Consider the following 25,663-nt stretch of genomic DNA (forward strand, 5'->3'; position numbering starts at 1 on the left):
CATCACATGTTTTTAAATTCTCAAAAATCCAGTTTTTTGTGTTAATTTAAAGTTGTGTCTGGTACAACTTGCAGAATTTCTGCATTTACTTGTATTTTTCCGTATTTTCATGACATTTTCTTCTGAGCCAAATTACCTGTGGATGTGGATATTTCAGTGTTTTACGTTTTATTGATTTTCGCCAACTAAATCCCTACGACTCAGCTAAATCACTACACTTGTGCCTTTTTTGCTAATTAACATATAATGAAAACATTTGCTCTCTAAACGACTGCTGTGACATTAATATGAACTATCTCATGTTCATAACCTTTTTATTGGTTGATTCTACATCCTAGATTGTATCATATCACGATATGATGAATTTATATATTTTATTGGAGGGTTTGGATTTATGCTGTAAAATCATGTGCTAGTTTTACACTCCACACAAAATGGATCTTCAACAAACCAGTGGGTCAAGATTCTCTAAATTTTTTGAAATATAACTTGTTTTGTTCAGTTGATGGTAGAGTTTCACCTCAAGAGGAACTTTAATTTGAAAAACCACAGGAAATAAGAGCATTAAATCATCGTACTTGACGACCTGCAGCTATAGTTGGGACTGATGACGAGTCAGTGAGCTGCTTGCTTTGTGAACACATAACTGTGACATCATCATGCCCTCGTTCCCACGTTGAGAAGCCGAGACGCGAATGCAAACCGAGGATTTAACGCCGCCGAGCACAACAACGTGTATTAACTTCCTTTACAAACAATCGATCACTCCTGGCGTCCCTCAGGGCTTCGGCAAAAACTGATCCTCGTTCAGTTTTGTGAGGTGACACGTAAAGCGAGATAGAAAGAAGCAGAGAGAATGAATTTCAGCACGAACACACATGCAAAGAATATCGAATGTTTACGCAGAGACCACAGGCTGTGTGTGTTTCAGGAGGTGAGACAGAAGTGGTGAGACAGAAGTGGACAGACAGGACATGTCTCTCAGCGCGTGACGGTTCCAAGACATTTACTTTCCCCAAACATTTGCTTGTTTTACCGTTTGACAGAAACTCACGATGCGAAATGATAAAATCCACAAAGGTACTCCATCGTAACTCTAGTAAAAAATATTTTCTTAGTAAGGATTAGTGTACAATACAGCTGTGATTCCATTGGATTGATTTACATTGGATTGTGTGTCTACGAAATAAAATGAGCTTTTCCTTTTTATTTTATTTTGTGCAGCTTAAATATTCCTAAAAGTCAAATTTAAATAAGTTTTGTTATTTGGAGTTTGGTTAAGGCCGTTTCTTTTATCCAGTAGAGTTCTGTACATGGCTGCTGGTCGACCAATATCAATGCCAAATATATTTTCAACAGCCGCTTCAACATCTTCGCTGAAAGTCTCTCTCCCAGAAACAATTTGAAAACAATTTACATTTTCGTACTTTCCTCCATTTGCAAGAAAAAAATATATTCAGGAGCGAGAACAGATGGAAATCACTTAAATCTCATCATTACAACTCAATAAAAAGCCGGTGGGAAAAGAGCAGGCTGCCATTAAGCCAAAGAGAAGAAAAATAACACTAAACAGAGGAAGGAATTACTCTAATGAAACAGTGAGGAGGGATAATGTACGACATCACTTCACTAAGGAAAGTAATTGAAGAACAAAAAACTCCTTAAAAATGAATTTAAAAGCTGACTTGGCCAAATTAAATGGGAAGATCCTTCTCATTATTCTTCACTGGCTTCGTTCTGATTCTCGTCTGAATGTAGTGATGTAGAGGATGGGCCGGGGGGGCCGGGGGGGTGGGGGGTAGATACAGTATATCCAGCCTGTTTCTCATTTATGTTCTTTGTACAATGATATCTAAAGTATTTCATGCATTTTTGGAGCCGTCAAAACTTCAGGGAAAGAAAAATAGTGGGAAGTAATGGCTTGAGACGAATCACAGTATACTGGAGAGAGAGTGTGTGTGTGTGTGTGTGTGTGTGTGTGTGTGTGTGTCTGTGTGTGTGTGTGTGCAGATACATTAAGGGGAAATGAATAAAGTGGCTGTGTAATTCTAACCTCATACAAAAAGCCAACAGCACATCGATTTTACAAGTGAGGAGGGGGGGAACAACAAGGTTTTATGCAAATGAGGATCAACACAAAACCCAAAGTATGGAAAACAAAACAAAGAAACCAAAAATAAAAGAAATATTCAGAACAAGGCACAGAATTTTCTGCAAATGGTTGAACCAAATCAAACTCGTACCAGCAGTCAGGGAGGTGTCGAATGGTGAAGCTCTCTACAGTGATTTCTGGCATTCCGGCGCACCCCCCCCCTTTTCCCTCCCTCCCCCCAACCCGATCGCTGTTTACCTAAAATCCAAACCCTCCCCCTTTTTTTTTTTTCACCTCCTTTTTTGATTTTTTTTGTCACTTTTTTTAAACACACAAAACATTCCATCTACATCTGCAGACTAGAGACTAAACAACGGCTTAAAACCAGGCCTTTCTTTAAAAACCCATTCCTCGTCTACGCGTTGACCCCTCCACTCTCACTATAAAGTGATCCTGAACCAACTCCGGTCCCAACCCCCGCCTCCGCCCCCCCCCAGGCCCCAAAACCAGCTCGGTGTCCCAAAGAGGACACCAGAGTGAGGGGTCCTGTTTGGATTAGATGTAGTACTCCTTCTTTTCGTCCGAGTTGGTGTGGCCGCCCTCTGCGTTGATGATGGCTGTGTCTGCGTCCGCCGCGTCGTCCGCTCCTTTGGCTTCGTGTGTGAAGTAGGTACCTGAGGAAGAGGAGGAAGAGGAGGAGGAGGAGGAGGAGGAGGAGGAGAAGAAGAAAGAGGATGAAGGACAGTGTCACGGACTCCATTACAGCCTGACGCTCAGATGACACAAAAGATTAAAATGGGCCGCTACATCCCACAGCACCTTATTATGCAAATTCCCTCCGTGTGGTCATCTACACAAACCGAACACCAGCGAGCTCTAACATTCTGATTATACATCATTTCCCCCAGTTTTCCATTCGAGACTGGCACATGAAAATCAGGGTTTTTGAAATAATCTCGAGTGTGGGGAAGAGCGCGGCTCACACCTTCAAATTAACCTTGTCAAGTTCAGCAGAAAGAGGGGAACTAGAAAGCCACTTCAAACCTAATTTAGAGGATTTATTCACATCCTATCACGGTGGAGTTTGATAACGAAGGCGAGGCAATATTCCAGAACGAATGGTGAAGGGCACTTGCATATGTGGAGGAAAGAAAAGCACAGATTCTGTACAAGTCCACAGAACAGAGACGAGAACGGTGACACTTTACGACTACGTGTACTTTTCCTTCTTCTCTCTGACCTTTATTGATACAACCTCAGTGTAAACACTCATCTCACAATTAGGGTTAAATCTAAACTGAGCTGGGATGGTTTTATTTTATCTTCAACAAACCAATCGGAGAGTGTTTACAGGGAAATATGTGGAAATGCTGGTTTCTTATTGGCTGACACATTAACGATGCTCACGCTCGGTGTCAGAATGTAAATAAAGATGGGAGACGGCTCCAAAAAGTGAAGCCAAAACATCTTGATCACCCCCTGGTGGCTGGCTGCAGTATAGGTCCTAAACCCCACCTCCTCCATGTTAGCTGATGGGACACGGACCAAACTAAAAAGTAAAAATTCACATTCTTAAACTTTTTCTTCCCGTATTTTAAATGGTTCTTCTCACACTGATGATTGTTAAAGTCTTGACTCATGATTGGTCAAGTGTGCAGGACCTTGATAGAACTCAGAAGGACACAGAAAGCACAGGGACACAGTTTCTATGGAGCCTTGGTCGTTTTCCAGCTGAACTGTGAATCACAAGGCTTAATAAATCTCGTGTGTTTTCACCCAAACAAGGAACCGAGGTTTGGATCATTGTCAGAGCAGCGTGTGTTTTCACTGCTGAACGGATAAAACGAGTCAAATCCAGGCCATGAATTTGACGACGCTGCAGCAGCTGAACTTTATCACCGGGTGTGAGCAGTTGTTGACATAGAGAAGGAGAAGCTGGGGTTGATTACCCATAATGCACAGTGTGGGTCAACTGCCCCTGAAACCTCGCTGCACTTTAACACAAATATTTTTCATCGGAGCCGCAAAAATGTCCATTGATTGGAAAATCAGAGGAGGAAACGCTGAGTGCAGCATCATCATAAAATAAAACGTCTCTTCCACACATTTACTTTGCCTCATTTACACTATTTCCCCTCTAAAACGGTTGATGTATCCAATTTCATTTCCTCGTGCATAAGAAATATCACAGTGTGAAATTCATTATGGATTGTAATTATTTCCGCGTTATGAGAGCAGCATACCAGATGCGTTATACTGTGCGGCATGAAAAATGTAATTTTACTCACCATCGGTAACCCATAGCTTTAATAGCCATAGTTCCATTATTTAAACAGCCTCCAACCAAGGATGTAAAAAGAAGTTTTAACAGAAACAAAGTGAAGAGGCGCCACCTGATAAACTTTAAAACTGGTTTGTGTTTAAAGGAAACCAGTTGCATTGAAATTTGAATGATTAAGAACAAAATGTGGGTTTTAAAATATCCACAGCGGTATTTTAAGTGTCTTTTTTTGTTGAATCTTTTACCTTTAATTCTGACTTTATTAAAAAACCTTTAAATGTTCCAAGATGACACAGGAAAACCTGGTTATAATGATTTGTATCTACCCCAAATCCCAACAACCTTCCATTGTAAACCTAACTAACATCCATTTAACTGTCCGATACCTTTGTGTCTTGCGAAGTAGCGCCCCAACACGATGAGTAGACACAGCATCGCGAAGACGACCACGGCCACGACTCCTCCGATCACGGCGTGGTCCACCGTCCTGGGCGCTCCTTCTCCGGCTCGAGAATCTGCAAGTGGAGAAAACAACCAACCTGAGTGTGGACACACACACACACAGACATCATGTGGACACACACACACAGAGACCGACTCACTGCTGCCTGACAGTCAGATGTGATGTAGATTACACTTAATGTCAGGACTTTGACTAGAGGAGGTTCGGAGCAGCAGAATGAAGCCGACATGTTTCTGCCATGAGCCGAGATGATCACATCGATTTTTGAGCATATGGTCGACTTCCTGTTGCCGGGGGTGTAACCCACATACTGGAAACGTGCAAAATAAATCTGGAGCTGCTCAAAGTGGAAGCATGAATGTTGCTCCATGGAAGAAATAAACATGTTTAGATAGAAATTGTATTATTCAATGACAAAGGTTAGACTGTTAGGGAGATTATTACATGTTTGAGATTTCTTTAATATCCCTGAGGGTTGTTCAGCCGGCAGTGACCACATATTTACAATAACTACATCAATTCATAGAAGTCATATTACAGAAAGCTATAAATCTACTTTTAATTGGGATTTGAGTTCTTCTCTTGTGAGCAGCATATACATATTTGAATAAGAATGTAAAGAAAAGGCAAAGCTGGCCTTTGTTTAAATGGATTCCACCAGAATATCAACGAGATTATAACTACATCAAATCCCAATTAACCTTTTAACAGGGATTCAACCAATTTCAAACCAATGTACAGCAAATTAACCGTTTTAAACCCTATACCATCTACTTTTATATGCAATAAGTTGCTAAAGTGGCCAATCAGCATTTACGTGGGTTTGCACTCTCTGATTCCCCAGGATTAAAACAATAAAAGATATTTTACTTTGTTCTTTTGGTTTTTATTCTTTGTTTCCAACTAAAAAGATAGAAGGAGACAGTCTCCTCTCCTGGGACAAGCCTGGCTCCTTCTCATCTGGCCAACACTTTAATAATCACTCCCACAACAATAAGAGTTTGGACTGCGATCAGGAAGTGATTAATCTGAGCAGGAGAAGAATTAACAAACTCCCATTGCGCTGTGAGACATCAGGAATAAACAATTAAATAAGAATCTGTTATTTTACAGGTTTTTGCTTCATCCTTAGGTTCAGTATTCAGAAGAAGAAGAAGAAAAAGCTTTGATTCGAACTTGCAAAATAGGAAAATAGAAATGGTTGATAATGTCTTTAACTTCCAAAACACGTATGCAGAAAAAAAACAAAAACCCCAGAGGCTCTTTGCTGTAATGCTTTGTGAACGGTATTGATCAGGTGTAGGGATCCATGACAACCAAAGTTATATCCATTTGTAGACGTGATTGGTTCTTCTCGGTATAAGAGACGAGCAAATGTATTCACCTATAGAGAAGCAACTGAGAGACGGTGGAGAGAGGAGTCACGAGTTGTGACCTAAATTAAACTGGCGTAGTGTTTATGGTTCAGCTGCACGTCTGTGCTTTTATATCTGATTTAAATACTATAACACCAGATCCTTCACTTTCAGGATAACGGCTTCTTTAAAGACTCATTTCTACAGAAAACGCCATCAAAATTGAAGCGCGGAGACTAAACAACAACCTTTCTCAGCAATAAGTGGAAGTGGAAGCGACCTTCAGCCCCCCGACCATCTATTACCTGGAGTCTCTCACTAACACCCCCCCCACACTCACACGCTTCCCCCCCCCCCCCTCACACTCAACAGATGTGCTGAGAGAGCTCCAGGAAAAAGAAAACACCAACAGAGAGAGAGGAGCACCTTGGAAAACATCACCTGTCTCACACCTCTGCATTCCTTCAACCTGCAGGAATAAAGGAGAGGAGGTAGTGGTGCTATTGGGGGGGTGAGTGGGGGGGGGCGCTACCTGTCAAACTCAACAAAACATTACCCGAAAGATCTAATAGGTTATTTTGACTTCAGATTTTCTTTTTTAGTGCTGGGCAGATTCAATTAAAGTGAGCAGGAATCCTTCTGACATCCAATCGGCTCTTGTCAGGCGGCTGAAGCTGTGCTTTAACACACTTTCCTATTACCATGTTAATGTGGACTTTGGCTTTGGGGGGGGGGGGGGTGGGGGGCGGGGGTGGCGTGTGCGAGTGCTGCGGTCAGGGTGGCTTAAATTTCCCCCGGTTCAAATTCATTGAAGAGCGACGGGAGATGAGAACATCCACAATGCACCAGTGTTTTCATTATGTGCTGCTACGTATCATAAAGAGCTGCGGCTTCTGGTTTCACCTGCGTAAACACCAGCGTACCACAGTCTGGCCTGTTGGGGGCGCTAGAGAGAGAGAGTCCAGGTGTCACAACTAGGGTTGCAAAGGGGCGGAAAGTTTCCGGTAAATTTCCGGAAACTTTCCATGGGAAGTTTAGCTCGGGAATTTTGGGAATTTTTAAAAAAATAAATAAATACGCAAATTAAACGCTGAGCAATAAAAACATCATTCAAAACTCTATTTTAAAGATGTATGGAATGCAGCACACACTGCACGTTGAATTTCAACCCTCCACTGTGCATTCTTCCATCACATGCACAGATAATTCCCAGCATCCTTCACTCTACAGCAGGGCTATTGAGGCCTGCTGTAGTGTGCAGGACTAGTCAGGTAAGTTTCAATGATATTACTGGGGAAAATATATTAGCATGCTGATTGAGGATTGTTCATCTGTTCATCTAGCCTATTTCCATTCATTTATCCATTGCAAAATATTTTTACAGACGATTCCAATTGTTTGGCTAACTATTTATATCTCTGGCATTGCATTAGTGTCTTTTTACAAACTTTTTTCTCATCTTATTCTACAGAACAATGCCACGTGCACTATCTCATGTGTGGAGGTATTTCACCCCATCCAATGTAGAAGGAAAGGCTGTGTACATTTGCAAATACTGTGCAAAGACCTATGTTAAGAATGACACAACGATGCAGAAGCATATAGTCAAGTGCCCAAAGTTTCCTCAGGGCTCAAATCAGCCTATCACAATACAAAATGTTTATATTTATGTCTGTATATGACAAGGTAAATACAGTTAGTATAAATTACCCACAACATTTCCAGTTTATTCCCGTTAATTCCAGTATATTCCCGTATATTCCCGTTAATTCCCATGGAAAGTTTCCAACTTTGAATATTCCCGGAATTTTGCAACCCTAGTCACAACACAAACTTATTTTGAAAATCATGAAATATCCACAGCAAACCCGCTCGCTAGTTGCTCTAAGATTAGAAACCCGCACGCCTGACAGCTGGTTCCAGGCTCTTCACTGAAGTTATATGATGTTTACAGAAAATATTCATACCCAAGAGTTGTTTTGTGAGACTGCAACACTCCATCAAACAGAAATATTCTACATTATGCATCATTTCGTGTCCGTTTCACCAGAATCCAGCCGGAGATATTTGTATTTCTGGAGAGTTTGGGACCTCGGCTATAATTTCAAATTAAGTCGATCTTTTCGAAAGTATGACAATTCTAGAAAAAAATATCTAAGGTCCAACAGAATCTCTTCAATGAGGGATAATGAATATGAATATTTCATGGCTACCTGGTGATAACTGTCGTGCCAAATGATTAATCACATCGTAGGTGCAGGAATAGCCTGTGGAAATTGTAATTTGAAGGATTTAATACAACCTGGCTCTTATTTTTATAGCTTTTCTCACCTTTTCTATCATTAATAAAAACACTGTGTACTCAGTAAGTTAAGAGCTGAGATCTCAGCGTGCGGCTGCTAATGAATCCGGTCGTCGTTCTCCTTATTAGAGCTGACAGATCCGACGTTAATGTGTTAAAATGTTGATGTGCGTTTTATTATTTCATTCTGCAGCACTTAGTTTGAACCCTGGTTAAGTTAATGTTTTAATAATCAGGGAAAGTTCAGCGTGTCAGGTTCAGGAAAAACAGTTTTGTTTTCCCAACTTGACAGAAAACCACTAAAAGAGAATCTCATGAAATCCTAACAGTATCTAATGTGCTCCAGCGACAAACAAAATAATAATAATAATTCATATTCGTATTTCTCACAGGAGGTAAACTCCATGTGACAAGTTTACATCCGTTTCTCATCCGCGTTTGATAGCGACAGAATCCTCTTAAAGAAACTATTTGATTCAAAAACTTCTCGCTGGCAACACAGAGTTCCTTGGGTTCAGAGTGACTAAGCAAACAATTTCCATCTTAACCAAACCGAACCCCCCCAAATTTTTTTTAATAAAAAGTTGGTCTTGGTTCCATATTTAACGAGGCCTGTTTGTGAGCCCGGAGTCTGAGTGTGCTGTCACTTCCTGAAAGCACTCAGTCCCCATGAAACCACCGGGAGCAATTTGCATGTCATATCAGCCGGTATCACTTTAGAGCAATTACTGTCACCAAGTGAAATCCAGTACATTTGTCTTATTACCTCACATGGGGAGTCAAAGCTCAACTGCATGGGTGATTGTTCCAGCAATCAAAGGGAGGGAGAGAGAGAGAAATTCAAGCCAATTTCTGTTATTGCCTTTTTCTTAAAAGTCACTTCTGTCGTGGAATGAAAAAGCTCCGATGAGATCCACATCAGACTGCGGCTCTTAATTACAAAGCAAGAAGGGAAAACAAATTTCAAGTAAGTAGCACCTTTCAGACGGAGATCGGGAGAAAACCCCCCCGTTAGCTCGTTAACACCGAGGAACTAAAGCTCGCCGATACGTCAGCGTTGGAATCGTGTCATCGACCGACGCTGCATTTAATAAAACACAAGAAGACGGACAGAGAACAAAGCTTCCATCTCGACTGGGCTCAGTATAAGTGCTTCAAAATGACAAGTCCAAACTCCAATGTGCCGGGAGCCACTTATGAAATTGTGCGAAAGAGCCAGATGGCCATTAATCTAATGACCACGGCTCAAGAGAGAAAAAGTTTAGTTCGTTTTGAAAAACTTTCCATTATTCAGTTGTTCTTATTGTCACAAGACGCAGCTCAACTTCCTGCAGCTCTTTGTGTTTCGCTCATTGTGTTTTTATCTTTAGGGTCATTGAGCGTTTTTCTCTCATTAGCAGAGCAGCTGCTTTCTGCAAACACACAACGATAAACACACAAATCCAACAACTGGCAGGTGAGGAAAGTGGAGCAGATACACAACTATGAACTGTGATGTACTGAACGTCTCTTTCTAGATGTCGGTGGAGACTTAAACGGAGAATAAATACTGGACTTTAACTCAAAAAATACTTTATGTTCCCAGAAACATGAGAGATAGAGTTGTGGTTACTTTTATATCACAAACAACAGTGTGATGAATACAATGATCATCAACACCACTTATCTGAATTCAAGGCTAAAGACCTGCTTTCTCTTTCAATGCCATCATTTATATTATTACCTCGATGGTCCCTGGATTTATCTCGACACCAACACTCACTATTTCTCAGCCTCTGTTGGAAATGTGCCTCAAATATACAGATTCATCGAGAATGCTGTAACTGTAACACAAAGTGTCCACAGGGCAACGCAAACAACGCACGAGCCAATCAGGTGTGTGGTCATTCTGACAGCAGGAGAAACACCATGTCGAGGGCGTGTGTGGAGTATCTCATTTTCATAACCCATGTTGACAAAGGCCTGATTCGAGACAGAGGAGATCTCCTAATTGGATCTTCTAATCTGCTAATTAAGCATTAGTGATTTCAGTGGTGCGCCCGCGCCGCCTGCAGATAGAGGTGCAATCACCGCGGTGCCGTGTCGGGGGGGTGGGGGGTGTCATAAGAGCACATTGGCTTGTCAAGATCCACTCCCATTGCCCACAACACTCTCGGTTAAAGAGCGAATGTAATTAAAGTCCCAATGAACCTATTCATTGAACCTATTTGAAAATGTCAGTTATATCTTCTGCCTCTCGGGGAGCGAACGACACCGAACACATACAGAGAGACTCGGGATCCGTGGAGGTTTTTTTTTACACTTCATACAGACGCATTCAAAAACACTGAGAGAGAGAAGGAGCCAAGGGTCAATAAACGATGAAAAGGGAAATGATTACGAACGAGGTTGTAGGAGTTTGACAGATCTGACTCCACTGCATCAAACAGGGATTGTAAAATACGTTGATATCTGTTGAAGTAAAAACAAGATACTGAGCAACATTTATCAAGCAGAGGCTGAGGTATCCAGACTTTGTGTCCCAAGAGCTTTAAAAAACGAGGTATCCTACATTTCCCATGATGCAATTTCATCATAATCCAGCCGCTCTCTGAGAACCCTGATTGCATCAAGGTCACTTTACGTTGCTTTATGGGTAAAATTCACGTTCTGGGAGATAATGTGAACATACAGAATTAAAAAGTCATATTAAAAAATAAAGTTACGAGCAGACTTTGGGTTTTAGAGTGTGACAATGTCCTCATTTAGTTGTGTGTGTGACGGGAGAAGAACAAAACAATAAAATGAAATCTGTGTCGTGATCCAGACTTGAACCCTGAGCTCTGAGATTTTTTCAGACACAGCAGAATATCGTCGGATTTCTTTTCCCAGTGTGGAAGGCAAACACACTGAGAGACAGAAACACATTCTCGCTCTTGTTCACTCTAATGTTTGGTGGCCTCTGGTTCACCGGGCCTGTGGGAGAACACCGGAGGAAAAACACAAACACACAACATGTAAACTCTGAGTGAGCCCGGGACCCTCTCGGTAAGTGCTCTGACTTTGACATCTATATCCGGGATATCCTGCCTTACTGGTGCTTAACTTGAGGAACAAGCCCCATATTTCACTGACTGATCTCAGGTAACATGATGATCCTTGAGGTTTTGTTTTGTTTTAGTTATGTTGGCTTCATCTTTGTACAGTGGGAGGAAGTGGAGACACGTCGTCCATCTTTTTTACAGTTTAGTAGTCAGGATGTGTTGTAGCATGGCTCTTTGCTGCTGTCACATCAGAACTTCTCTTTTTGTGAATTGACCTTCAGCTACAGGTTTAGCTGAGTATGACCAGGATGACCAGGTAGGTTGACAAATTTCTCGAGGATCTAACCTGATTTAAAACAGTGGCTTCTTTGAAATCGGCTAAATTATGTGAACCCTGTCGTTGTTTAAGTTGGAATGAACCAAACAACGAGCCACCTACGTCTTGACCATCCCCAACAAGGCACCACTGACCATTTCTGAACACTCTGCAAAAGGGAATTACAGAATATAAAGTGTTGAATTTCTATTTTCTAAAACCACGTTGTTTACAAAGTCAACAGGAGGCAACGCTGCTGAAGTATCTCCGCTGTGGGTCATTAAAGTTTTACGTTGCCAAGAAACTAAAATGCAGAGTCGAGCTACAACATAACAGTAATCAAATTAGACAAACCAGTGAAAAGCAGCGATAGCTACATCTGGAATGAACACATCACTTTCTGGCTCTGATTCTTATAGCTTTTTTAAAAAAACCAAAATCTCAAACCCAGGCTGAAACAGACACAAGATTGAATAACGTGAATATGATTTGCACCTTGTCTAGTTGTGCTCTTCCTTTCCTCCGCTCTCCCTCGTGTAATATAAACCTTTCTTCACGTATTGAATTCTATTTTTGATGCCAAACCTCATAACACTACAACGCCGTCCTGCAAAGGAAAGCAAATGTTCCAACTCCTTGCACAACTCAGCCAGTGGCTTCTCATCTCCTAAGAAAAACCTCACGCCTGCTTTTTTCACCTCCTGATGGAGCTATTCATCATTTATCTAATCGAGGCCCGTCTCCATCCAAAATGAAATATAATTATGGGCTATAACTGTTCTCAGGATATTAAGCTGTATCTAGGCCACGGGTAGGCTCGATAAACACCTTCTAATAATGGCTCTTAGTGGTCTCAGGAGTGACTTCTCCTAACACATCCAGGACTCTCTACGGCTCCCAAGGCCAAATGACTTTGCGGCTTGTTGTAGAGATGCACATCCGTCCTGGTAATGGGGACAGCGTTTAGAAAAAGGAAAAGCTGCAGCCCGGTGGAGCTCCTCTCCATCCATCCACCACCCGGGCCCTTTCCTCTCTCGTGCCTGATTATCAAAACACCTTCCCACACCCCCACTGTCACCGAGACGCCTCCAGCCTCGGCCGTTTCAGCGGCACATGAAAAAACTCCCGTTGATTTATGGTCGTGGATGTGAAAGCTGCCCAGACGCCTGGTTTGCATGTGCGTTGTTCTCACGCTGACAGATCAGATATCGGAGGTCGATCTTAAATTAAACAAATGTAAAACAGATATAAGGTCAAAAGAAGAGTGATAATTATTGATGTTTTCATTACAAAGCGTCAGGCCGTTACTTATCGTCAAAGAGTGAAATTAATAAAACTCTTTTAAGTGCTGCAAAGTGACAAATCGCACCAAGGTCAAAGTCAAAGAAATATCAGGCTTTGATAAAAAAAAAAACTAAAAACGGACCTTAAATCAAATCCTGCGTCTCCTCGGCTCTCGGCCTAATAACAACAGAAGAGGCTGAGCAGCGTCCTGGTGTTGTGACAGAGAACAGTATCAGTGAAATGACATCAGGGGCTGTGAGTGGGTCTGTGTACACAGCAGACTCAGCCCTGGGTGACGGAGCCGAGCCAAAGACAACGAGCGGCTAATCCTGCGAAAAAGGAAGCCGGAGAGACAATGGCCACATTTACATACATGCGGTAAACAGACGGAGGCACATTCTCCGGTCAAGGTCGTATACTGGAGAGAGATGAGCTGTTTACACAAACCTCTCTTACTGTAGCTCACCTCGCTGGAACTATGTATTTCCATAAATCAACACGATTACTGGGTCGTTGTGACTATTTGCAGCTTGGATTTTCGTCTTAGTTTTTTTTAAACATGGCGAGAAAACACGGAGAATTGGTTGTAGGTGCCTTTCAAGAGACCAATAGGAGAAGGGATGGTGCTACTCAAACTCATCAACAGTGTACTTCGTAAACCATTAACTAAAAGGTAACAGAAAGACTTTTTCCCAAATCCAAGTCCTGGTCAGCCACCTTTCAGCCATTAACCTGCAATAAACCAACAAACTCTCAATTGGTTGTAGGTTCCTTTCAAGAGACACATACAAGAAGGGATGGCGCTTAAAGTTGGAGGTACTACTCAAACTCATCGACACTGTACTTTGTAAACCATTAACTTAAAGGTAAGACAAAGAATATTTCCCAAATCCAAGTCCTGGTCAGCCACCTTTCAGCCGTTAACCTGCAATAAACCAACCAACTCTCCTCCTGTCAACGACACTAATTGAAAAGTCTCTGGATCTCGTCTTCAGGTTATTACAATTCATCCTGGTGGGGGTTGGACTTAAATTCTCTCACCCCCTTAATTTTACGAGGATTCATCAAATATTTATACTTGCATCTCAGCGTGGATCGTGATGTGTGGCTTCACGGAGGCTAAACGAAATGAAATATTCAAACCCAAAGGGCAAAGTTACGTCTGGTAGAATTGGGGCGAACTCTGGTGAACTTTAACATGCAAATATCCTCAACTGACCAACGGCAAATCATCCTGACACGGCCGACCTTTGAGGGAAAGGCACAGTCCGAAATTGAGAGAGTCTACTATATCAGCACGAGCCATAACCAAGCTCCAGGAAGGTTCTTCAGCAAAGACGTTCAGACGACTTTGCGGGTGCAGCTTTCACAGCTCAGCAGTGACAACCCAGTTAGCGCTAAATAAGTCTGCAAGCTACTGTACATAAAGCCGAGCTGTCACCAGAGAGAAGGAGGAAGCGTGTAAACAATGTCAGGAAGTCTCCAAGGACAAACTGTGTAATCACAGCTCCTTGAAAACAGCTCAGAGACGTTCTAGCGATTCTAAATGTGCTTGAATCTGAGTCGACCTTAATCTTCTACTGAACCAGCAAAGGTTCCTCAACGGACCCGGGGACGTTTGACCTTTGTTGCCCGAACCCCATCGGCCGCTAACTGACGATAAAAGGGACAGAGCCGGGAGATAAAAAATGGAATCCCTGCATTATGTAAAGATGGAGCCCTAGCAGAATATTCCACTTGTTATCCCCCGGACGCCTGCTTTGTCGTGCTTGTCGTCCGTCTTTGAGAAGCAGTGTTGTGGCACAATCTCTGTCAGGTGAAGCAATGCTGACAAAAAGGAAAAAAAAAAAAACTGCAGTGATAATAAAAAATCCTTTAGCAGAGCTGAGTGCACGGCGCCGGCCTCTAATCCAAGCCTTACCTCAAAGGAAATTCAGACCAGCTTACATGCATGGATGGTGTCGGGGGAAAAATAGGAGAGTAAGAATCCTCTGTATTCCACATGCAGCTCGTATTAGAGCCAGAAGTTGTCAGTGCTGCTAAAAGTGAGCAAAGCCAGTGACAATGGGATGATATCTAGGACTGGATTTGTCTCTTTTACACAAAACACTGAAGGGGGAGAAATATCCTTACAGTGACAAATCCCTGCTCGTTGCTTCACTGAATCAAATTCAGGGAAAAGATCTACTCGCAATATCTCCGCCAACGATCCAGACCGAGAACCACCTCCTACGTGAAAAACAAAAAGTGGCACATAGAGAAAGTATCCGAAGCCCTGAGAGAATTCGCTGAGGAAGCTGCAGGCACAAATTAGACGGGGGGGAAAGGAGCAACACACCAATTATTGATAATCAATTCAATTTCCTCTGTGTTCATTTTGGGATGTGGCCCATAACCCGCATCACCGAATAAATGTTTCAGCACAAATTCTGGTCAGAAACTAATTTTCTCTTCCCTTGTCCTGTTGGCCTCGGTGCCGAGCGCCGGGCCGGCCGAGGAGAGAGAACAACTCCCTCGGATGGAAGTGACGAGACTCGGTCGCTGTCATGGCAACGCTGAGCGCTAAAAGCAAATTAGAATACGAGTGGTGAAAAAGCAGGGAACATGCACTTTGTTCCAGTGTGGTTACAACTGGAACATGAGAGAAACCATCCAGCTTTTAAGCCCATCAGCCTGTTTGTAGCTGGTACTGGTGAAAGTGATCGTTCCTCTATGAAGATAATAATCAGCTGGAATGTCCTGCTGCTGCTATTTAATTGGTTTCTATTAACTGTGTACAGATATTACAAGATCATCTTTTATTATAGATATTCATGATTCCCAGAGGATGTGATACTTATGGTTGTGGCAAGCAGTGAACTTTGTTTTGTGCTGATTTGAAGTTTACATTTGAGTTTTTATCGAAATGTCTCCACCGCCATTGCTTTCACATTTAGTCATTATATATTTACTTATTTATTATTATTATTATTATTTTTTTTTAAATTGATTTATACTATGATGATTCATGCTTATAAGTAAATATCAGCATAGGAACATACATGAAAGTGAAAGTAAAAGTATATGAAAACAGCATAATGGCTAAAAACCTTTAAGATTCAAACGCAAGATAATAATATATGTATTTGAATCTGCATTAAACAGATTGTTCCCTTATCCATCATTATGCTGATAATAAAATAAAAAAGAAAGGTAGAATAGAAATTTAGATGAAATCAGCAATAAGGGGGGGTTATTAAAATAACTGATAACTAAACTCATAACTGACTAAAATGGGAATAAAACCCAATTAAACAGAATCTTAATTTCTGTTCCTGCAGTCGTCCACACTGAGGAAGCTGATGAACTGAGGACACGATACATTTAATCAATAAGCCTCCACCGTCATATCTATCAGCAATCACACTTAAGTTGATTGTTATTTTATATGTAACGACGATAGGAAATGTGCTAAATTGTTCTGGCAGGCGATTTTCCAAAAGGTCTGGCGAGAGTTAATGTGACAGCAGTCGGAGCGCGGCTGCTCCGGCGGTGCAGGTGTTATCGTTTCAGCAGGTAGCGCCGCGACAGATGGGGATGATTGACAGTTTGGATTAACGCGATGTCGTCTCTTCGGTTTGTGCATCTGGTCGCTGAACGCAGAGAGTGTTGGTGAAAGAAAAGGACACACACGAGAAAAACACAGTGATATCACCGATGTAAGGTTAAGAAGAAACAAGTGAATGCACATTTTAAATGTAGAGAAACTAAGCGTGTTGTACAGGAAGGATTCGCAAACCTGATATCTACAACTGCTCGGTGTAACGAGTGTGCGACTGTATTAATTGTGCGATGAGTCAACTGAAAAGTAGGAGCTGCTCGACAATTCTGCCCTCCACAAGTATCACTCTCCAGCAGAACAATTTACATGAGAGATGTGGGCCCTTGTTGGCTCACTCCACTTTTTAAACTGTTGTTCAGCCTGATTAAAAGCCTCAGATCTATGACACAGGAAAAAACAGTTTTGAAACCATGTGAGGAGCCAGTTGGACTCAACTTTCAGCAGGTGGCGAGTGAGGAGAGGAGAAGGATTTTTTGTGTGTCTCATTTGAAGACAAACCGCCGAGTTCCAGCCTCAAATACAAACACGTCTATCTGTGTGTGCACATAGAAAAAAAGCACACGTGCGTCTGGAATGAAGAGTTTCTATCACGGCCCTGATGTGAGATTCTCTATAATGGACTCACCAAATCACAGCACTTTCCTGAGCTGCAAAAAAATCCATCTCTTCTTCCCCTAAAAGGTGAGAAGCTGCTCTGCACTCACTTAGAATCAGGAGCGGGCGGAAAGCGAATGTGGAACACACACACACACGCTGGAAACTCCACTTTGTTGTGTTTCTGCAGTGACTCAGGCGAACCCGACCCGTTGACTCCTGTGGCCTCCTGAGAGAATTCATCGCATTCTGTAACTTTCCCCTTTTCGAAAACAAAAAAACAAACACCTTTCAGATATTCCACACATTTGTTGACCAGCTGGGACCCAGGAAATCCTGCGTCTGTGTAGCTGAGGTGAAATGTATCGACCAGAAAAATCTTTAACGCCTTCAAACACCTGACTGAGATGTTTTGTTACTCTATTTACAGCTTTGTCGTGGTCACTTTGAGCCTTGGAAGCCATATGCTGTTTGTTTATAGATTGTGATGCTACTTAGAAGTGGGATAAATTGTCATGTTTAGTTGTTATCACCTTCAGGGTTATGTTTTCACTCCTTATCGTTGGTATATTTATTTGTTTACCATTAGGATAACGAAAAAACTGAGAAAGAAAGAAGAACAAGAAAGATTCAATTTTGTGGTAGATCAAAGTATTTTTTACTTCTTTATTATTTTTACCAAGTTCTCAGAAACTGATTCGACCTTGATGAAAAAAGTGTTTGATATTCTGTGATTTAATTTAAAAGAACTGTCGAGTACTAAAGGTATAAAGCATTACTGAGTTACCCAAGTGATATAGAATGTCTTTATGCACAGATGAAAGTTGATGTAAACACAACAAATATAAATGAATAGCGGAGATTGACAGTGTTCTATTGACATCAATCATCTTATTAGATCTCATCTTGTTTTAAAATGATTTATCTGATAGATATCAGGGGATATGTAACTTTATAGTCTCATTAATTCCACCACGATGTTCAGTTTATCATTGTATTTTCACAGAGATATGATTTCAAGGCGTGAAAAAAGGTTTATTCCATGAAAGCGGTTCACCGTGCCCGAGGTGAAGCTGAGGCCAAAGTCCTCTCATCATTATCAAACCGACAAATTCCTTTGTTTGCCCGCGATCATTAAACCCGTGTTGCGTCTGTCAGGAACATGAAGCTTCGTCCCTTTAACCTTCTGATACGTCACGTGGCCAGAAGCTGGCAGCGCCATCTGTCCCTGTGACGGCCGCTCAACCTTAAGATCTCCTGAGCTGCGCCGACTCCACGCCTGATGACTTCAGTGTAAAAAAAAAAAAAAAGGAACGACATTAGGGAAGTTTGCCAGATTTTCAAAAACAAACCCTTTTCTCTTTCCTTCCTGCACATAAAACAAAAGACGAGAGATAAACTTCTCCATTAACTAAAGACTTTCCAAAGTTGCCCCGGCAGCAATTTGGCACATTGTGTCCTTAACATTTAATGAATGCCTTGTCTCTTTAATGACATCCAAATGTGACAGCTCAGTCCTTGGATTAAAGTGGAAAGTCCTGTGACTCACCTCCCACAGTCCCACTGTGAGCAAAGTGGCCATTAAAGGGCCGTATTCCTCTCCACTGCTAGATCTCCGAGGCGGCTCAATTATCCCGGTGCTTTCACACGCCGGCTGACAGCCGCGTTGGCAGGTGTGTCCTTTCCAGACGTGCTCTCTTTCCAGATGGGAAATTAGTCAGTGCAGCTCGGCATCAGCTAAAGCAACTGACACCTTCCACCAACGTGCCCTTTCATTAAGAGTGAGGAGATGGAGGGCGAGAGGAGAAGAGCAAACACCGCTCGACCGCCTGCCGATCCACATTTGTGTCTTTTCTGTTTCATGTAGGAAGAGGCGACTGGCAGGGAGTTGAATGACCTCATGCAAGACGACAAAGGAATAAAGTCCTGATGAGCACGATTGTCTCACTTTGCTGCTGGACACCAGGGACAGAAATGGTCTGTTATTTATATAAGAGTGTTTCTGTGATGACACATTCACACATTCATACTGTACAGAGCACCTAAGGGCAGCACTTGTTCTGTTCAGCATCTTGAAATCACATTAACATCGGTGCTGATGACCTGAACAAAACCAGAGTCTAATACCTTCGATTTCTGAAAAGAATGTGTCTCTTTGTCTGTGTTCAGCTGCTCCTTCGCTCTGTGGATCTGCTGTTTGCTCGTTTAAAGGCGAGTTTATCAGAAGTTTTTATACTGAGTTTCAACAACAAGGACATTTAGCAACATGAGATAATAGAAAAGAGGCTTTAAGAAAGATATTCTTGAATACATAAAGTAATGATTTCATTAGAAAACAATAATAAAAGGATATTTTTCTCATGGTTGACACCAACAATCGTCGTGCTGGCTGGGGGTTTATCAAACTTAACAACTTATAAGACCTTACATATATATATTATATTTGACATAATATGCAAGATGTGATTTTTTTTTATTGTTTTTAGGGAAACAAGATTAATTTAGCTTTTAGAAAACTGGCTTTAACATTTAAAAAAGATGCGAATTGATCTAAAATAACTTTTTCTATGTATAATTTGTGTGTTTTTGTAGATTCTCTTCGCCACCTGAATCGTCTATTTAGTTCTCAGAGCTAATTTCACTGAGATGAAGCCGGGGTTTGCTCAAAAAGTGTGAAGCCATGATTGTGCAAACTTGTTGTTCACTTGTTGTTGTGTTCTCCTTCCTGCACAACAACATAGAAAAGCTTCAGTGCTTTTCTAGCACATGCACATTTACAGGATGTGCTGATAACTCTAGTTTTTGTTTTTCACAAAACCCCTTAAACTCTGCGGTTCTCAAAAGCCAAAATAACTTTATCGAGCTTCCCGGGGCCAAAGTACAGAGGAGTTTATCCTCATGTGTGATAGTAAAGTCCATCATTAAGTCGGTGTTTCTGAGACTCTCTTATTCTACCATCAACTCTTTGTACCCGGCCTATTTCAGAGGGAAATGGACGATCTTGGGAAGAAGAACCTTCCAGCTCAGTCGAGTCCCGGCTTCCTCCTGTTCTGTTAGTCACGACAAGCGGGGGCATCGCTATGGCAACAGCATGGGAGAGGATACCGGGAGGCAGCCGGTCAGCACGGATGCTTTCATAACCGGCTCCGACTCGGTGTCACCCATTCACCGCCGAGAGACACACGTTAATTAACACTTTTTAAAGACGTCAGAATGATTTGCCCTGTTGACACTTAAATGATTATGTATGACACTTGAAGGAAGCAGCGAATGAAATGCATTCAGCTTTCTAAATCGATTTCGCTCACGTTCGTGATGGTGTCGACACCGAGGATGATTTTTTTGGGGTCCAGAAAAGTTCCTGGTGGTTTGGAGTGAAGACGCCAAATTTGTTAAAAAGACACAAAGAACGACAGCAGCTGGGAAAACACAGTGTGCTTCAATAATCTGTTCAGATTCTGTGTTCGTGCAATTTCACACAAGAATAATTCACAAAATGTCACTTTGAAGACATGTTGGTGAGTTTACAGCTGGTTTGTTTATTCTCTGTCAAAAGTGCACGATTTTTCTAATACATAAAGGAAATGAAGAGTCTGACCGCTGCTCACCCGTGTTCCTGGTCATGAAGGAACACGTCGTTCAGCGTAACATTGAGGGACGTCTTCGTATTTAATAGATGTTAAAAAAAAAAACAGGATGTGTACAGCACAGAGAATAACATAACAATTTCTCTGTTGATTCTTTTCACATTGAGAAAAGTATAGAATAAGGCTTAATCCCGGATGTAATTGCTATAATTGTAAATGTGTTTGTTCAAGGATAATATTGTTGTTGCTAGGAGTGAAATCTCGGGTTTCATGGCAACTGTGAACCATGTGCACAAGTTCTTTGATTCCCCGGCTCAGTCCAGCTACCTCCTCTCCCTTTTTTGCATATAAACTAGGGCTGTCAGTTTAACGCGTTATTAACGGCGTTAACGCAAACCCATTTTAACGCCGTCAATTTTTTTAACTCGAGTTAAAGTAGAGCTGCAGCTGCAGCTTCAGTATCTGTGTTTCGCCTCCAGTCTGACCTGCTCTCGCTTTTTGTTTTAATATTTCGCCACCTAAAATATATATTTTAAAGCTATTGTAGCGTCCCACAGGACACGGAACTTCTTCGTGGTTTAGTAACTGGTATTTTCCTCTACACGAACATGTGCACCTCTCGCTGTTACTCCGTCACTCGCAGACATCAACACTTCACTTCCTCATTGATCCCCGATCCCCCCATCCTATTGGTCCAAACAGTCACATGTCCCACCCAGACCTCTTCACTGACCGTCAGACATCAGAGCGCTCCTTCAACAGTGTTTTACTGAGCATACGTCAAAACCAAACATAAACATAAACCCAGTCCGTTACACTATTAGGCTGCAGCTATATGTTTTTATTTATTTAAAAATAGGGTACTTCTTATTTCATACATTTTCCACAAATAAGGGGAGGACTCAAATAGCCCTACAAAGTTCTGTGTTTCATTTATTTCAAAGTAGGCCGACACCTGCCTGTGTATTTTGTTTGTTTGTTATTTGTTGCTTGTCTGTTTGAGTAGCTAGCTTAAAGCAAAGAGGTAGTAGGCTTACCTTTTATTGGTAACCTAACTGTTATGGTTCATTGTTTCTGAAATAAGAGGACTGACTGCTATGTTCACAGCAAACTTGAAAAAAAGAAAATATTAAGCCATGGTTTAACTGCACTATAGGCTGAGTCCTTGTTTACCTGAAATGTGCACTTTATAATTTTATTTTGTACCGCCCTGTTTGGCAATGTTGTTTTTCAATAATATAAAACATTTGCATAAAGCAAGCCAATCCACTTTTCCATGTTGATAAGAGCATTAAAACGAAAGTAAAATTATGGAAAAATAATAAATGAAAGAACATTCAGAATAGATACAAATTTGCGATTAATTGCAATTAATCGCAATGTTAACTATGACAAAATGCGATTAATCGCGATTAAATATTTTAATCGTTTGACAGCTCTAATATAAACATAACCATGGTGAAAGCAGGAGTCCACAGCTGCAGCTAATGTGAGGTTATTTTAAGGCTTCACTTATGTTCATGTTTTAAACAAAGCTTTTCTTTCGGCCGACCCTCTGGTTGTTTTTACGTGCTCCAGGTAAAAGTAATACTGTTTGTTGTTAAAGCATAAAAAACATTAACTTGATTAAAACACACTTATATGTGTTATTATTATCATTATCTGCTGCTGTTTCCATGGTATCAGGGCAACACTGGGGAAAGTGCAGCGGTGGAGAAGGCAGTCAAAAGTTTTACTTAATTAAAAGTATAAATAAATACACAAACATGTACTCAGGCATTCAGGAAAAGTGGCAAATTAACTTCTCAACTTTAATATCGCTATTAAATATACTAAAAAGTACTTGTTGAGTGTATCCTATCACTGTGGTTGAGTCTGAATTTTTAAAGATATATTTGGTTGCAGTTTGCCTTTACGTGATATAAGATAAAGTGTGAAAGGTAAAAGTACCTTAAACAAATGTTCTTCAATGAAGTACAGACACATGAACAATTTAATAAAAGTACAGTTAGAAAAGTAAACGTACCTTATTACATCCCACCTCAGTAAATGTGACAGACAAGTTAAACATACACTATAAATGTGTGGTTACCGCCTGAGAAGACTTTCTTCATTATAGAGCAACTCTCTGTTTTATCATCAGTGTTAATATTCATTGAACCTGGACTTGAAATCCATGTCATTACACAGCGATTCAGTATTTATCCAATCGATGTCTATATTTACTATTCATGCCCGGACTCCCACATGGGGACGACGTGTGGGTGTGATTGACAGCCGTGACTCTCCTGCTGGTTTCATACCTGTCTAACCTTAATGCATTAGCATATGTGAAAGCAATTTACAATTTTAAAGGTGTTTTTCGCAATCATTATGAAAAGTTTATAATAATAATATTCTAAATCAAAACTTTCTGAATTAAAAACAGATTGCTTTGGGTCTGATAGAAATCCAGTTAGCAGATATTTTGCTGCATTTCTTTCCCTCCGTCCTTTCAATAAAAGGTGAATTAGTCCTAAAAACATCTTTAAAAAAGCAGTTTGTATCTTACGAGCTTTACAATTAAACTCTGAACAAGACTATGAAAAATTATTCTTATGGGTTTACGTGCTCTAATATTGAGATCACTTGAAAAAGCATCATATGTCTCCTTAAAAATTCATGTGTAAATGTTGACCTTGGTTACTTTTACAGTAAATAACATAAAATCTGTGTCTCATTTTTACAGTGAGATCATCGTTGTGAACATCCGTTAACGAGCTGCATTTACTGTTTCGTCTTCTAAAGAAAATAAGGTTTAATAGCTTCAAAATAAAGCAGCTTTAACCTCCAAGGAAAAAACAAACAGAGAATGATCTGACGTAGGAGAAGTGATCGATACGTGGTGAGCTTGTGTTTAAGGTTATATCTACATTAAGAAAAGGGATTTCATGGTTTGTCGACTGCCACAAAAACAAACTGCAGTCGCACTGAAAAACCCAATTTCACATCAGAATAAGCCGTACGGACGAAATGTGCTTTAATTAAAATGAAATATTCTCCACGACACCTGAACCTCCCGCTAATGTATATTCACCAAATACTATGTGCATATTAATGAACCCCCCGTCTCCACCAATGCACCGTGCAAATCCATTAATCTGGTTTAAGCACGTCTTCTTTTGCCCTTTTCAAATATTTTACAAGAGCGAAATGAGCTGTGGGTGAATATCATTTTATTCTTTGTTTCTGAAAAACAGACAAATCAGAACGACGTGAATGTAGTTATTAGTGTCACTTGGTATTTAGACAGCCAGTGAGCTTAAAGTGCAAGTTATGAAACTGTCTGATACCTTCGACTTTGCTGTAAACATACAGTGACAGGTTAAACAAATTTTCTCTCAAACCTGTAAAAACTAAAAAGTTGTAAATCTTAATTGTAAACAAGTCTCTCTCTCTTGTTTTGTGCTTGTCAGCGAGTACACTGTTGTTTTTCAGAGTTTTCTGTCAGAGAATAGCTGTTTGCTGCGGCCTGAGAGTTCTGCTGTGACACAAACATCAACCAACGCAGTGAAACTTCGGCCTTGACAGCTGAACAACGAGCTGGAAACTCACTGTGAAGCTCCACCAAGCCGAGTGCAGCTGCAGATTTGAGTCATAATCAAGGTTTATCACTTCGAGCGACAACTTTTACACAAGCAAGTTCTTTTAACTTCAACTAACAATATATGGCATCGATAATATTTTTTTATTTAGAAGATGCCTTGCTAAATAAAGGCCAATCGCCCAATATAACCAAAAATAAATCACCTGTCAAAGTCAATTTGAGCAGTTTGATGAATTCAGGTTCCAGATTATTACTATTTTTCACTGTCAGTGTAGTTTGAATCTATATATAATGTATTGTAGGCAGCTGAAGGTGTTTTTCTGTATAAACCTGAGGTTCCTGCTTCCAACAGCTCGTTACTAGCTTTGCAATCTTGCTCCTGTTCCGCATTTGTGTCCAAAGTCTTTAATTTCCAGTAAAGATGAATAAAATATTCATGATGCATCACCGCGGTTAATTACCAAGATTTAAAAAATGATTATCAGCCGAGACACAACATCTGGGGCAACCATTCAAAAACTCGTAAATGCATCTCAAAGAACAGAAGAATAAAGCATCTGTGGTCCGGAGCCGCCCGAGCTGCCAGCTTCGTTTACGTGGAGGAGACGTGACGCCGCTGCAGCCGAGTCGACGCCACGGGTGGGAGGAGCCACTGACGTCCCGGTGGCGCGGCCGCGATCTATTCAACAAGCTAATGCTCATTAAAAATAAACTCAACCATGCGTAGGAAATACTACTCTGCTATTCTTCCTTCATATGTAAACCTATGTAGCAAGGCTCTTTAGAAGCTAATTAGATATTTTACATTTGACCTGGTACTGTTCTTTCTTTCAATTTAATATTACATAATGTATATATATATAAAAATCTAATCAAATCAAATAATACATGATGTAGTGATTTGATGTGAGAATAAATATCTATATCCATATGATGCCCACCTTCAATCCAGAGGAGGGACCACAGTATATAGTACTGTACTGCATAATGTAAGACCGCTCCCACACAACTGCAGTAAACACGTCAGCATGGCTTCTTCAAACAGGTAATATCTGTTATTGATACTCACCACTGGGATAGTTTTCTGTATTCATGTAGAGTTCTATATGCATCGCTCATGTACAGAGACTCACTGCAGTAAACATCATGAAATAATAAGGGGGGGGGGAGCTTGATTCT

General features: G+C 40.9%; 1 protein-coding gene across 3 annotated transcripts in view; it reads right to left on the reverse strand.

Moving 5' to 3' along the window:
* Positions 1 to 2,345: 2,345 nt before the first annotated feature.
* The window catches only part of cadm1a (cell adhesion molecule 1a), a 347,324-nt gene continuing 324,006 nt past the window's right edge, over positions 2,346 to 25,663 (reverse strand). For all 3 annotated transcript variants that reach the window (XM_061085532.1, XM_061085533.1, XM_061085531.1), the window contains 2 exons: positions 4,760 to 4,888; positions 2,346 to 2,766 (listed from right to left, as the gene is read on the reverse strand). In XM_061085532.1, the coding sequence (XP_060941515.1) occupies positions 2,648 to 2,766; positions 4,760 to 4,888 (248 nt within the window). In that variant the 3' untranslated portion in view covers positions 2,346 to 2,647. The remainder of the gene's footprint in view (positions 2,767 to 4,759; positions 4,889 to 25,663) is intronic.

The sequence above is a fragment of the Limanda limanda genome, chromosome 14, assembly GCF_963576545.1.
Source record: "Limanda limanda chromosome 14, fLimLim1.1, whole genome shotgun sequence".
Classification (NCBI taxonomy): Eukaryota; Metazoa; Chordata; class Actinopteri; order Pleuronectiformes; family Pleuronectidae; genus Limanda; species Limanda limanda.